At 38.6% G+C, this 15,600-nt stretch overlaps 1 protein-coding gene across 10 annotated transcripts in view; it reads right to left on the bottom strand.

Annotated features, from left to right (window-relative positions):
• Window positions 1–15,326, bottom strand: part of b3galnt2 (beta-1,3-N-acetylgalactosaminyltransferase 2) — a 30,079-nt gene extending 14,753 nt beyond the window's left edge. For 2 of the 10 annotated variants that reach the window (XM_036574714.1, XM_036574707.1), the window contains exons 1-7: window positions 14,515–15,313; window positions 12,918–13,048; window positions 11,310–11,430; window positions 8,950–9,143; window positions 4,538–4,633; window positions 1,101–1,211; window positions 242–320 (exon numbers count right to left, since the gene is read on the bottom strand). In XM_036574714.1, coding sequence (XP_036430607.1) covers window positions 242–320; window positions 1,101–1,211; window positions 4,538–4,633; window positions 8,950–9,143; window positions 11,310–11,430; window positions 12,918–13,048; window positions 14,515–14,620 — 838 coding nt within the window. In that variant the 5' untranslated portion in view covers window positions 14,621–15,313. Of the gene's footprint in view, window positions 1–241; window positions 321–1,100; window positions 1,212–4,537; window positions 4,634–8,949; window positions 9,144–11,309; window positions 11,431–12,917; window positions 13,050–14,514 lie in introns of those variants that run through there. The other 8 variants (XM_036574705.1, XM_036574706.1, XM_036574708.1 and 5 more) reach the window with 8 other exon arrangements.
• Between the last annotated feature and the right edge of the window lie 274 nt (window positions 15,327–15,600).

Consider the following 15,600-nt stretch of genomic DNA (forward strand, 5'->3'; position numbering starts at 1 on the left):
GAATCGTAAAAAGCAGAAAACTAGAGATTGCTCAAGGATAAGTACAGAATTAGAGGCAAGAGTCTGCAAAAGGGTGCCTTAGCATATGTACACATCACTCACAACTACTGATAAGGTACAGATATCGATACTGGTATGAGAGTCCAAAGTATTCATTTCATAATTTGAAATTCATCCAGGGTGTCAATCCACAAGCCTGAATTTCAGGACAACCACTGCATAAACTACTTACTATACTTACTATAAACTGAGAAAGTGAACCCTCCAGCCAGCCCAGGAAAACCCACCGCACTCCTGTGAGGCAAGGTGCCCTCCTCTATCTGCAAAACATAGATAAACCCTTCTTCTTATCTTTCTTAAGATAAGCTGGGCAAAACCAATTATAGATAGATAAACATATACTAACAATGTTTAATGATACTACTGAAATGAAAAAGCAAATGAAAATCTGAATATCAATTAGGGCCATCATGATTAATCAAACTCAATTACTTACTGATTAAAATTTAACCTTTCAAAGAATTGGTTAGCAATTTGCATGTTGATAAAGCACATTGCTGCTTTTTTGCTTTTCAGGAGAAAGAAAAATGTTCTTAGCTTATAATGAAAGTAAAAACTTTATTAATTTATTATTTTTGGATCATTTCTTTTGGTATTAAAGTTTCTCACAATATAAAAAGCACCTGGTAAAAAAAAAAAATAAATAAAAAAAGATAGAAAATTAGATATACAAGGTTTCATCCTGACAATGGGCCTCATTCCCCGATGTTTTTTTCTTAAATTTGTTATAAAAGAAAATCTTCTTAAGACCAGTTGGTGAATAAAGCCTTTTCACAATATGTCAAATTATTCTACTCATCTCTCTTAAAGTAAGAAACACGGCCAAGTGGACACCCAGTATGCATTTTTTGCCACTTAGAAAAGCTATTCATGGTTTGTTGCTTTTCAGTTAGGTACATTTAAACTGTTTGGCCTTGACTTGATTACTCAATTAACCGTCAAAATAATCAGCAAGTTACCAATATTATCAATAGTGACAGCAACTGGCAACCCAAATCAACAACTCTAAATGCCATTCAAATAAATAGAGCTGTGCTTACACATCCTAACTTGAGCACACCTCCACCATTATTGAGCTGGATCTTAGACACATTGAGAGTCATCAAGGCTGTCAAATCCTGGCTCTCCCATAGTAGCGTTCCCTCAAAACCCTGCAAACACGGAAACATGGGTGCTTAAAATAATAGCTGGCATTTGGTCTCTGTTAAAGTGCCCATAACATGAAAAATAAATGTGTTCAATGTTTTATGTAAACACTGCTAAGTTTCAAAATTTACCCCTCAGTCCACACAGTCCAAATATGGAAAGTGAAAAAGTGTTTTGGACTGCTTTCAGAATGTCAAGAAAACCAACACATTTACATATATCTGCCTATTTAGTCTACAGCAGTTCAGCCCAACCCATTCAAACTATTATAGAGAGTATTTCTATCTTGACTGCTTTCTGAATGAGGCACAACACAGGGCAGCTAATCAATATACCAGTCTTAAAGGCACAGTGACAAAAACAGCCTGTTTAATTACGAGAAATAATGAGAGATTGGACAATGGTAAAATAAAAATGAATCATGAGTTTTTGGTACATAAATCCAAATACAACAAAATTATAGGATAAGTCTGTTTTAAAATGGAAGACTTGTCCTCAGATATCACCTGAGACTGGCTTTCAATCAATACAGGAAATCAATATATGAGGACAGGTTCCAGGTCCAACAGTAATGTTAAAATGTTAAAAATAAGACTGGGCTGTGATGTATCACCCCCTGTAAAAACATATTGAAAGAATGTTACAATATATTTAGTTTACATTTTAGAATATCTTAAAAACATATAACATAAGGGTGTCAAACTCATTTTTATTAACAGGCCACTTTCCACTCAGCCCAGTGTCAAGTGGGCTAGACCAAAAATAAATAAGTAAATTGATCAATTGATTAAATAATTTAAGTTTAGTAAATTTGTGTTTATTTTATTGTCATTTATCTGAAATGTAAATACTGAATGCACAAACTAAAAAAAAAAAAAATCACAGAACAGATTACACAATCTTCTACATTAGGTCTTTTGGCAAACCTCAAAGAATACAAATGGCTGCATACATACAAGTGCATTAAAGGGCCCATTTCATGGAAAACTGAATTTTACTCACTTTTTAAAAATAAAGTGTGATGTAGTATGTAAACGGGAAGAGGACATATGTCTATACTGACCCCACGCACAGTGAGGAGGACGGATTGATTGGACAAAGAATTTCCAAGGATCACAGATGGGGAACTGCAGAAATTATTTAGGTCTTAGGGTCAGAACGTCTCCCAAACTACAATCAAACACCATCTATATAATCACAAGTTGTTTGGGAGGGTTGCCAGAAGGAGGCATCCACTGTCAAGGACCAACAAAATAAAGCACCTACAGTCTGCCAAATGTAACTGGACCTTTCAGTGGTACTGTGTTCTATGGTCAGATGAGACCAAAACAGAGGTTTTTGGTAACCATGGTAGCTCATCCCTAATGTTAAGTATGGTGGTGGATCTGTGATACTGTGGGGCTGTTTTTCTTCCAAAAGCCCTGTACAATTTATTTGGATACATGGTATCCATGACTCCATTAAGTACCAGCAGAAATAAAATCAAAACCTGACCGCCTCAGCCAGGAAGCTTAAACTAGGCCATAGTGTGGATCTTCCAGCAGGACAATGATCCAAAGCACGCCTCAAAATCAACACAAAAATGGTTCACTGACAACAGAACTAAGGTTTTGCCATGGCCACCACAGTCTCCTGACCTAAAGCCCATAGAAAACCTGTCGGATAGCTGGAGGAGTGTCAAGGATCTGGAAAGATTCTGTATGTAAAAATAAAAATCTCCATATGTTCTCGAGTTTCATTATGCATAACAGGAGAAGACAGAGCTGTTATAATTGCAAAGGGAGGCTGCACAAAGTATTGAATGAAGAGGAGCCATTGTGGCACACTCAGATTTAAGAAAAATAATTATTTCCTGACGAGACTTATTTTCTTCTTCAATCATTATACTTCAAATTGAATAAAAGAATAAAATGATAAGCAATGTCTTTTACAGTTAAACTATGCTTTATGGTCAGAACAAGCCAAACACTTGCCAAACAATAGAACATTTCACAAATCTGTAATAGGATAGTGGAAGAAAGTTTCTGTTTAGCTGTGTTCACCCGCTGGAAAAGCATGGCCATATTTTTTGTAATAGTCATAATGTAAGAAAGAAAACAGATTATTTTTAGCTGTCTGGTGACGAGTGCTAGGCTAGCCAAGTGCTAAACTGTTTAGTAAACAGCAAACATTAGCTGACTCTGTATGTCAGTGATGAATCATACTGCCTTACTGCCATCATTCCTACCACATCCATGTCAGAGTATATTACAGTACTCAAACACCAGCTAGCAGACATCTGGGTTTCTCTATTCTGTCACAGTAGTTTGAGGGATGGAAGAATCGCAATAAATCTGACGCTTGCTGTGTAAAAGCATTACCTGCAGTGTGATTCTCTCACATCCGACAGAGTCTTCCTTTTAGGTACGTTTAAAATGAAATCGGTACTTTTTTGTCTTGTTTGATCTACTGTAACATCAATTCGCCGAGCTGTACAAGTGACAGAGCACTGCTTCAAGTAAGCCAGCTGCTAAAAACAGCTAGCCTGGGAAGAATCCTCAGTTTACTTTCGTACTAAAATATAACTGTCTGAGCGCTGTAACAGTACTGTAGTTGTAAGGATTTAAGGCCACAATAGCTTGTTAGGATGTTAGGAAAGAAGTGAGTCCACTCTAGGACAGCATAGCTACACCACTTATCACATCACTAGCACTTGGGCACAGGAGAACAGATCGCTGATCACTCCACTCAAACAGGGAATGTATAACTCCACGTTTCAGACGTTGCTAAAGTATATCTGGTGACTCATTTCACTTCTTGATCCCCTTCTTCTCCAATCATGTTGAAAAACTCAGAAGTGCGCCCTTTTGTGGTGGCAACAGAGTAGTGTTGCTTTCCTTGCAGTAGAAAATACCAGCTGTCGCTGGAACGTGGAAGTGTGAGAATGCTCTATTATATCGAATATTTATCGAACATTTCTTATGGTTCTATCGAGGAAAGTTATATGGCGATAATTATCATTATTGCTTTATCGCCCAGCCCAAATTAGTTTTAAATAGTGTATTCTGGAAAGGGTTATGGCTTGTTGTGTTATCTCATAACAAACCATCACTGCGCTGCTAAGTTGCCAAACAAAATGGTGGCTGCATGATTGCGTGATGTTTTCGGAATACTATGAACAATGTGGGTGTTTGGTTTTGGTGCATAAGTATCACACATTTAAAATTTCCCTGGACATCAACAGACATTTTACTGGCCAGAAAATAAAAAAAAAACATAAAAAATGAATAGAGAACTCAGTCTGTTACTAGTGGTGTTTTAAATGTTACATTGTCCCTTCTTGAAGCCCCACCTTAGGCAAAATGAACTGCTCTACAGCTTTATACCAGATCCCCTCCACATAGGTCCCTGGGCTCAGTGCAGTGAAAGAAGCAGTCACAACAGCTTCCTGCAGTGAAAGATACACACACACACACACACACACCCACACACACACACACACACACACACACACACAGAGTAGAATGAGCAGGTCCAAGCACTCATTAGCCCAATTAGGCCTAACAGGCAAATATGGTGAAAAGTACAGTGCACTAAACAAATTTAAGCCATAATACACAACAAGGAGCGAAATATCTGACATAATATGTTATTACAAAGTTATTCAGGTCAGCAAAAAAAAAAAAATTATTATTTACCTAGAGATGTCAGAGTATTTCTAGACCAATTTCAAAAAGTTTGGCTCAAAATCCAGAGACTAGTTTGAGAAGTATGTTTTTCAAACAGTTAATGATTAAAAAAATTGCAATTTTTTAATGATCTTTAAATTTTTTAATTTTTTTAATGAAATTGTTTGGCACACCGTAGCATATTAGATTATCATAGATATGTGACCAAAAATAATATGTACATGTAACATGTAATAATTGATTTTCATGAATAGTGCCCCCCCAGTGGCCAAATCTTTTGAAACTTCACTGGTGGCTACATAGAGTTTCATGATGATTGGTCAATGTTAAGCCTGTCAAAGGCCTGCTAAACGTTGATTAGCTAAATGGCGGTCATAAATTTCATTTAATTAAATTGGATTTTCCTACTGAATAAGCCTGTCAAGTTTCAAATTTTTTGGGCTAAGGATTCTCGAGTTATAGAATTTTAAATTATTTATGAATTATTTTGAATTACTCCAGAAGGATTAATTAGCATATGGCAGCCATTCATTTTATAAAACTTGATAAATATTAAGTTCCAGGCTCTTCTGAATTTTTTGACACCAGTTGCATGAAGATCGTCTGAAAACCATAGGACTAGTTTGCAAAAGTAGGTTTTGCATATTACGCACATCTGCGAAAAATCTAAGTAGGCGTTTGAAATTACAAAATTGTTTGTCTTGACCCAAAGAATGAAGAAAAAACGAAATTTCTCTCTAAAAAAGTCGGTTTAGGAGTTATGAGACAAAACGCATTTTGCTGCACTATAGTGTCCCCTTTAGAACGATTGGGCTTATGTTGTGTGCCTGAGTAGCGGAACGGACTACTACCTTCTGACTAAGTTACATGTCTCTAGGACTTACAGTTTGGTCTGGGCAATTCGTTTTAGGGAAGAAAAAGAATAATAAGAAACATAGCCACAAGCAGCGATTTGTGAGGTCTAAGCTTGCTTTGCAACTTCGCCCCACATTGCTATTTTGGCCACGACCCTCCTTGGGTACATGTCAGTGAAGATTCGTACATATATATGAACTTTAATTGTCACTGAAAAATTTTAAAGCTTTCAAATGCTGCCATGCATCTTAACATACTGCAGTAAATGGACCTTATCTTTCACATGTTCATAGTATGACAGAAATGTGTGTTTTTTTGTTTACTTATTGGAAATGGTCATTTTATAACGTGTTGAATTGGATGGACTCATGAGACAATCAGATGGGGTACAAATGACCTGATTTGGTAACTTTAGCTGCCAATTACTTTAAAATGCTGCTATAGTTGGACTTCATGTTTGATATGTTCATAGTATGAAAGACGTTAAATGAAAAGTTGCTGTTTTGGTGGTCTACTTATTGGTAACACTCATTTTATCAATACTTCAAATTGACTTATGAGTCACTTAGATGGGGTGCAAATACAACAACATAATGAACCGATCTGGCAACTTTGGCGGTAAATGATTTACATGCCGCAGTAGAATGACATCTTCGTTGGTTGTGCATAGTATGACAGACACTGAAGCAATATCTGATGTGTTTTTTGGGATACATATATGATCATATTTATATTTATAGTGTGATGAATTTGCATATAGGCTCACCATGTGGAATGATTGTTTTAGCGCCCCCTATTGCCCTATGCCTACTAAACTTTGCACCTTTTTTCAGTGTTAGACATTGAGCAGGTGTACCAAACAATGACAATGCTTTATTGTCATAGCACTACTGACATGAAAATATGTATAAATCACAATGTTCGCTTACCGGTAAAATTTACTCAAACATGTTTAAGCGCAAAGTGGTTTAGTCTGAAGACTTGAGTATTTTGTCAACATATGCGTTACTTTAATGTAAACTGAGCAAGAGATATGTTCATTTTACATAATTTCTATATGATTACATGCTGTAGCGCCCCCTGGAGGTCAGGTTAGACCACAATTGGCCTGCTTCCTCAGAGTGTTATTCTGTATGTCTGTGCCAATTTTGGTCTCAATCAGACAATGTACGTGTGAATGACAGATAACAGAGTTGTTAAAAACTCCACCCAGATGAATTCATTGACATGTTGCACACATGCTGCACTTATAGCAGTGACCGAGAAAGCTCCAGTCAGCAAGATCAGCCAAACAGTCATCTGTCCTGATTCTTCTTGACCTCTCAGCAGCTTTTGACGTGGTCAACCATACAATCCTTCTGGACGTCCTCACCAACCTTGGAATCACTGGCTCTGCGTGGAAGTGGTTCAAGTCCTATCTGGAGGGTCGCTATTATCAGGTAACATGGAGAGGGTCCACATCCTCTCCATGTAGGCTCTCCACTGGTGTCCCACAAGGCTCGCTGCAGGGTCCTCTTCTCTTTTCTCTTTACACTAGTTCTCTTGGTGAGGTAATATCCTCTCATGGCTTCGCTTATCACTTAGGGAGATTGAGATGATAAGATGTAAACTGTATGACTAGTTCAATATAGGTCAAATTCAAACAATGCGCATTTATAGAAAAATGGTGATATTTAGTAAATGACGTTGTCAAGTTCACTTTAGATTTAGCATTATTTGATACTAACTGCATGTTTATAATCTGTACGGTATAAAGGCTTTTACTCATTTTAGTGTTTTAAAACATGAGCAGCACCCACCAGTGGCCAATACCTGTCATACTTCAATGGGTAATAGAGAGTCCATACCTAGACATATCTATCAAGTTTTGTGGTGATTAGCTAATTTTAAGGCGGTCAAATAGCTGCTGAAATCTGATTGGACGATGGTGGCCAGATTATTTCGAATATGACATCAGTGTCATAGATCTTGATCCAGGACAGCACATTGCAGCACCATGCCAATTTTCATGTCAATCGGACAACCTTTGGTTCCGTAACACTCTTTCGCTTGTTATAGCGCCACCTAGCGATGCAGTTATACCGAACTCTGTCGATCATCTACGACTGCCATAATGTACACGCTTATGAAGTTTCGTAACAATCGGTCAAGGCGTTTCTGAGTTATAGGTGTATATGCATGATTTTTAAAATTTGAGCTCCACTCACATTTTCTGGTGGGGCCTGGACGATATACAGTGACGAAATAATTAAAGTTCAGCTTCTTAGGATTCCAGTGATAACAGATTTGTGCAGATTGTGCGAAAACTCAGGGACTAGTTCGCGCTCAAATATTTGTGTGATTTCGCATAATATGCAAATTCTCTTAAAATCTATAGAGATTTTTAATATGGGCAAAATAGCTGTTTTGTGGGCCGTGACATATCTAGTCAGGAGAAGAAAGAATTTTGTCTCTATTACATATGGTACAGAATCACCGGCCCTAAAGGTACGAAGCTTTGCTGTAGCGCCACCATCAGGCCGATTGGGCTGAGCTCAAGTGCCTGAGTAGTGGGAGGGACTACTACCTATAGACCAAGTTTCATGTCTGTACGACTTACGGTTTGGTCTGCATGATTCGTTTTAGTGAAGAAAAAGAAGAATAAGAAAAATCCTAACAATTACAATAGGCAAACCCAAAGGTGCTTTACATAGTCTCATCAAGAAGAATAAAGAGAAGAAAAAAGGAAGGTTTTTAGAACAGCAGATTCACTTACATCCTTGAAAGACATGTCCTTTACTAAGACTGACCACGATCTCTTTGAATATTCTTTCAAAGTGCATGTACGCGTTAGATTTATCCACTCTAGGAAGGGGACCGACCAACAACTGATGTTACAAAAAGTTCTTATGCAAGTTACATGCAATTACACATTTTCACCAAAGAGGTCTCCCTCATAGTGTAGCTTTAAGTGCTTCAATTAATATATTTTACTTAAAAGTGTAGAAGTTTCAAAGAAAAATGCTGTATCAGTATTGGCAGATACTTACTTTTAAAACATTGGTATTGACACACTAGAAATTAGCAAGTGGTATCATGTAACCTGCACTCAATTGTGATACATGTTGTGTATAATGAAAATAAGTATTACCGTTTAGTATTGAGTGTAATGTTATATTTTTTGCTGTATTTAATATTTTTATAAGCTTCAACTGCTATAATAACTTCATAGTATTCTTACCTCCTGGTCCACTTGGAATAACTTCACTGTGACATTGCCCCTGAAATGCTGCTGTGCTCCACCAGAGAAGACACCCAACTGTGTGATGACCACAGAGTGAAGGACCTTAAAGTCCAAACTAATGGCTGAGACATCAGACAGCACCAAAACAGAGGCATCAGGCACGCTTAGGATGGCCATGTCCTGTCTGGCAACTGAAAATGAAAGTTGGTTTCAGTCATTCAGTTCTGTACACTTGTAAAAAAAAAATGCCAAAGAGCCTTTTCGTTCCCTAAAGTATCTTTCAATGGATGGAATCTTTGTAGATGAGATGTGTGAGTGTGGAGAATCTTTTTCACACTCAAAACCCAGGACACTATCGGGGTACTTTGCGTCATTCACACTAGGGATGTTAATGATTAAATGCTTACCCGATGAAGACATAAACGTTATTACATTGCTCTAAATTAAATGCGTGCCCAAACAATATTTGAATAGGTGGATTTTTCATTCAACTTGAGGACCGTTTATGAATTGCACATGAGGACACAGGACTGCCACTTGTTTTCTGGTAGCCCTACTCAGTGATGCACACATCCAAGTTTTCTGTTGACTCCACTGAATTTTTACCAATAGAGCCAAAGCAGCAAAGAAGGATATAACAGAGGTAAAACCATCTTAAATGTAGTTTACATAATTTTAAGTAGCTACAGACCGAAGTGATACGATGAAAATTCATGCTTTTCTACTCTGTCAATGACCAAGAATCAACATCCAGACATTAGCCGGAGTTCAAGACTGTTCCATGCTCATGTAGATATGTTAGGGTTTTTCAACAAATCTGACTAGAATACTTAGCCGCATGACATAGTGCTAAAGTAGGCTAAAACTGTCCTGCCATTTCTTGCCAACAAGATCATGTGAGGATGTCACTCCAGCAAGATGGCTGAAAATGCTGCCTAATTTAAGGTAAGGATCACTATAGCCATCATGTAAAACTAGCACTAGCTAGTCAGAGAAACTCAAGTAAACAACTCTGTGTTTTTTATAATAAAAAAGTAAGACGAGTAAAGACGAGGCACAGAGAGGTAAATTCACGGGACCCTCTCTTAAAAGTTCACACTTTCTGCATGCACAAATTTGTAAGGATGGAATGAGAATAAAAAAGGGAAAAAAACTCTCATAAACCCAAGGTATGAAAAAAAATAAATAAATAATGCTAATTAATTTGGCACTAAGACTGTGTGCTGCAGCTCAAATCACAAGTTTAAATAAATAACACAGCAGCTTGACGCGCGAGCAAACACAGGGATAAGCAGTTGCATCGTGGCTTCATCTTTTTAAAAATATAATAACTAGAAAATGCAGTTTAGGTTGTGGTTGTAGTTTATTTTTTTCATTTCACCATGAAACTGCAGCTGCACTGATGCATCTATTTGCAATTTTGTTGTGCAAGGGAAGCTACAATGCTCTCATAATGCACACCCAAATCAAAATGAGCGCTTGAATCTAACCACATCGAAACCCATCAAACAGTTTCCTGTTAGCCCACTTGTCTACAGGACAAATAAAATGGCCTGTATCTACATTTATTTTGTTTGTGCATGAATGAAAGAGAATGTGTGTACAATTATAAAGAAAATATATGCATGATCAAAAGAAAACAAGAGAACAAATTGTTAATCATTCCCTCAAAATATTTATTATTTGCCCCTGGCCCCGCTAAGGCTCCGTACAGAGCAGCTCACCAAAAGGGAAGAAAATGCTAAAGCAATCACTCCCTCTCGGGGTCTTTTGACATTTTAATGCAGAGGGGAAAAGTGGTTATTTGTGCATTTGTATCTCTCTTCTATTTTAACCCCTTATAAGGCCAGGCCCAACGTTTTATTACAGACTTCTATAACCTAGGAATAGCTTAGCAAATTTGCACTGAAGTGCCTGTGGTAAGTGAATAATGAGCCTTAGTATGTAATAAGCCTGGGATTTTAAGGGGTTAACAACATGATTTCTTAGCGCTGTTATTCTTAATATATGAAAAAAATAACAACACTGGGCATTATGTAAGCAAACACATGCATCCAAATATATTTGCAAGTCACCTCATCATTATTCTGATGAAACAAAAATCACAGGGCATCAACAATGAAGGTAACATGATGCTTCTTTTATACAGTGATAGAATACACAGTAACACACACAACGCATGTGTGTCAGTTACTAAAACAAAGTTTATTATTCGGTTAACGGGGACAAAGCTAGAGTCTCTGAATATATCCTTTACAACATGTAAAGTATGACATGGCTGAACTGACATCTGTAAATGCAGATACTACATCACTAATGTCGTTTTTTGCGCCTTCCTATAATGTGGTGTGGTTTACCTGGCTCTGTAAGGTTTAGCGGGGTACAGGAATACGGGTCCTCACGATCTTCTTCAGGTATTGCACAGCCATGCTGGCCAATGATAAATTTCACCAGCACCCTTTGAGCCAAAATAAAACCCTAAGTCAAACAAAAAAAACTCACTAAAGCTCATAAGAATATAAACAGAATATAGGGAGTTAATAAAGATGTTCTTAAAATAACATCAGAAAGAGCCCAGACCAAATTTTTACCCACCATTTACCAACTGCCCTATACAATCCTTAAAATATCTCATATGTCAGACTGAATCATCCTTATCCACTGTTGAACAGATATGTTAATTTGAAATCTCTGTGTCATGTCTTATCGCCACTCCCAAATGTCTTTGAGTCAACAGCATGTCTTACATGTTTTCATTCAGTGTACCACTGCATGCATGCTGTGCAATATCTTGAAAAATATCTGTCAATGACTGAAGGAGGTAGCCATGAGGGGATAACTGTGTGAGCAGAAGTTTACATGACCAGGATTTTGATTGTTAAAATAATGTCTTATTTTCTCAGGATTTTTACTGATTATGTGGAAATAATGTCTTACTTTCTTGAAATTACGTCTGATCGTGCCAAAATAACGTTTGTTTTTTTCTACTTTCACAAAACCAAAAACTGCTGAAAGATTTAGGGAAAAATATGCAACTGCAATTTTTCTAATCAATAACATGACTGCAATTTTAACCGCAATTATTTTCTATAAACTAAGGCCCAGGCATGTTATTTTGGCCAAGAAGACCAGGATATCCACTTTTTCTAGTTTGAACCTTAAAACACTGGACATACAGATGTGGACTGTGGTTAACTGTGGAAAAAAGAAAAAAGACAATATTGTTGACACTTTTTTGGGTGGTCCACCATCAATGCTGCTAACTTATTCCACTGTTTTCACTACATATATTTTGCAGTGCCGGCCTCTGCTGCTTTAGAATTTTATGAATTGTCATAAAGTTGCAATAACATAACTCTGTACAAGGTTTCTATTTGAAACACCACATACAGGAAGTGGACGAACATTATGCAATCAGAGCAGAAAAGAGCAGAAGTATCGAATGTAATGGTTGTCAGTAGAGTGGATTTTTCTGGCTAACTTGGCACACAACATGAAGAGGTTAGGTTGACCTTATTTTGCAGTGTTAATAAGTTTAGTTTTATATTTTGTGGACTTCTGCAGACAGTGGTGGTCTGAAATATGAGTAAAGTGGGAAAAGGCACTGTTTATTTGTTTTACTCTATGCAAACCTGGCTACTTCCTCATTAAAATGTGTTAACGCTAGCCAGCTAGCCAATACGGGTGGGGGTACTGTTAAGCATTTCTTGTTCCAGTATATCTTGTTTGTTTACAGTGAGAAAATGTACTAAATGAAACACGTCTGAAGGCCTGAGCCTGATCTTCAGTGGCTTTACCGAAAAGAAAATAAGCCGGGGGGTTTGGGGTGGGGAGCGTCTGAAGAGGGGGGCTGCCACCGCTGCAGGAAAAAATCCTGGAGGAAACACTGTATTCTCAGGGCTGTTCATCAGGATCTAGTGACATCTGGTCACCAAGTAGCTTAGATTTAGACTCAGAAGACATACAGACCGATTCTGGAACTTAGGGTGGTCCCTGAGATACCCCAGCCATGTGTCCCTTATGGCTTCACGCAGATCATGGTGATGCCTGGCAGACAGCACTCCCACCAGAACTTCATGCACTGGGTTATGGCTGCCTGTCAGTTAAAACAAACACTAAATGTTGTAATCCCTCTTGCAGTTCTTCGCCAGGGTCAACAGCTCATTCAAGGAAATACAACTGTACAAGTTTGGGATGTCACAAAGCCAACAGCATCACATGCACGGTTTCAATTTGATGACTGGGGCAACTAAAATGTCTTAATAATGACTACACTATGTTTGCATCAGTGGCTATGTTTACATGCAAAGATTTTTGCCAATCCGATTGAATACAATCCGATTACAGATTCAGACTGAGGTGTTTATATGCACACTCTATTCAACGATTTGATGGAAAATCTTCGTTTACATGCTCACTACAAGTAATCCGATGCAAAATGACGCGCATGCGTGGAGTAGCGTTTAGAGTAAACGTTACCATGACAACGAACATCACGTGAGGTCCAGTCCGCGTGATATGAGTTTCCAGTTGGCGCGCTTGTGTTTTAATTGCTTTAAAATGATGTCAGACGTGCTTCACATGTGCTTATAAAGGAAGCGGCGAGAGGAAGACGTCGTGTTCTGAGACTCATAAGCTGGTCGTCCGTCCCACCGCCGTTTTTTAAAGCTCAGAGCATAAACTTCGTCTCCCCTGCAGACCCGTTTCTGCTCCGCCATGCTGAACGGTATAAACTTTCGCCATGACGCGACGCACATGCGCAGAACATACTTACACGTTCCGATTGGAATGTAATCGGATTCAGGCGTTTACATGGCTATTATTCTTCTATTTAACGGATTATTTAGAAGTTTACCCACCTCGTTCAATCAGATAGAAATTGTATTCCGAATGGCCTCAATCGGACTAGTCTATTCCGATTGAGGTGTTTACATGGACGTGTTCTATTCCGATTGAGCTATTAGTCGGATTATTAACGGATTATCAGGCTGCATGTAAACGTGGCTAGTGTGAGTGAGTTCTTACACTGCTATTAAGACATTCGGGTTTATCTGGCTAGACCTGAAATCCGGCATGGAGTCTTGATCGCAGCTGCCTGAATGAAATCGCGTTCAGTAGCATACAGTCACTCACAGAGTGTCCATATATGGTCTTACGTTGTCTAAATAATGGAAATACGCATGTTCCAAAGGAGTTTCTCATCCATCCTTCTCAAATGCTTCAAGAAGATCTTTATGCTGAAACTCGATCTATCAGCTATAAACATGTTCACAAACAGTGCTCCCACCACTGTTAAAACATCGAAGTGGCACTTTTTTATCGATGGACTAGCGTGATGCAAACATTCTCAATTTCAACCTTAAAGCAACGTCGAGAGGGAAATGTTCATAGAACGTGTATTTTCAGTACAGACACATACGTGAACAAGGGTATGACTGTTCCGCACTCTGTGTATATTTCTATGTATATTATCAGTCATGAGACTAAAGAAACATGACGGACACGTGCACGCAAGCGTATAACTAAAGTTAAGTTCGAAACTACGAGCTCTGGGATACATACCTGCACTCTTCAAATCCGAGAAGAAAGCTGTTTTGTCCGTCACCCACCACAAATGCACCACGGCCGCGATGACACAAGGGAGTAACAACAATGATAAATTTCGCATGGACGGACGACTTGACAGTCTCGCACTCAATGAGGAAAGTTCATAGCTCCATCGACTAGAAGCATGTCCGACATCGCTGATCGTTGAGATTCGAGTACAGTGCGGTTCATTTCATGTGGGCACCGTGTCTCATTTCAGGGGCTGCGTCCTTCGGAGAATGCATTTGAAGGCCGATTGCGTCACAGCGGCGCGACTAGACTGTCCCATTTCGAAGTCTCCTTTAAATGCAGCCAAAAAATGTGTGCTTCTTTTCCATGGCAACATATCCCGAGGTTCATTGCGTGCCGGCGAGGATTCGAGAACATGGCGGCATCAACAGACATGCGAAGGGCGGCTGAAGAGCACACTTTTAAATATAATACATAAATAAATATATACATATAAGTATTGGGTTTAAACTGAGGCGAACAGCTAACGATACAAATGTAAAAAACCTCATCAGTAGCCGCCGTTGCATCTCCAGCTCTAATAAATGAAAAAATAAACAATTAAAATAAAAGTTTTTGGCTCCATCTTTAAAGAACTTTAAAATAACTTGACAGGAGCGGCGTTTCCTGGCGCAACGGTAAGGGCGGCAACATCGGTGCTGTGAGGCAAAGAGAAAATCTGACGTAGAGCAGACCGTCTCGTTTCGGTTCAGCCTTCGCGGATCTAAGCAGCCTTCGAAGGACACGTCTTTGTAGACCGCATCCTCCGAAGGATCCAGCCCCTGATTTGGGACACACTGTTCGTATCTGGCTGCCGCTGCGCACTGAGCCGAAAACGGCCGCCATTAACCAATCGGAAAGCCGGAGCCGACACTCACCGCTTTCTGGGATATGTAGTACCGAGATGTCAAGCGGAGCAGGAACGGTTTAAGGTAATGTGAGGCCGTCGTCGCTTTATATCAAATTTACAAAACAAAAAAATGCAAAAAAATTTACAACTATAATTATGTTTATCCCAAACAAGATTTAACCCATAAGGTATATGTCACTGTG

The sequence above is a fragment of the Colossoma macropomum genome, unplaced genomic scaffold (genome assembly GCF_904425465.1).
Source record: "Colossoma macropomum unplaced genomic scaffold, Colossoma_macropomum, whole genome shotgun sequence".
Lineage (NCBI taxonomy): Eukaryota > Metazoa > Chordata > Actinopteri > Characiformes > Serrasalmidae > Colossoma > Colossoma macropomum.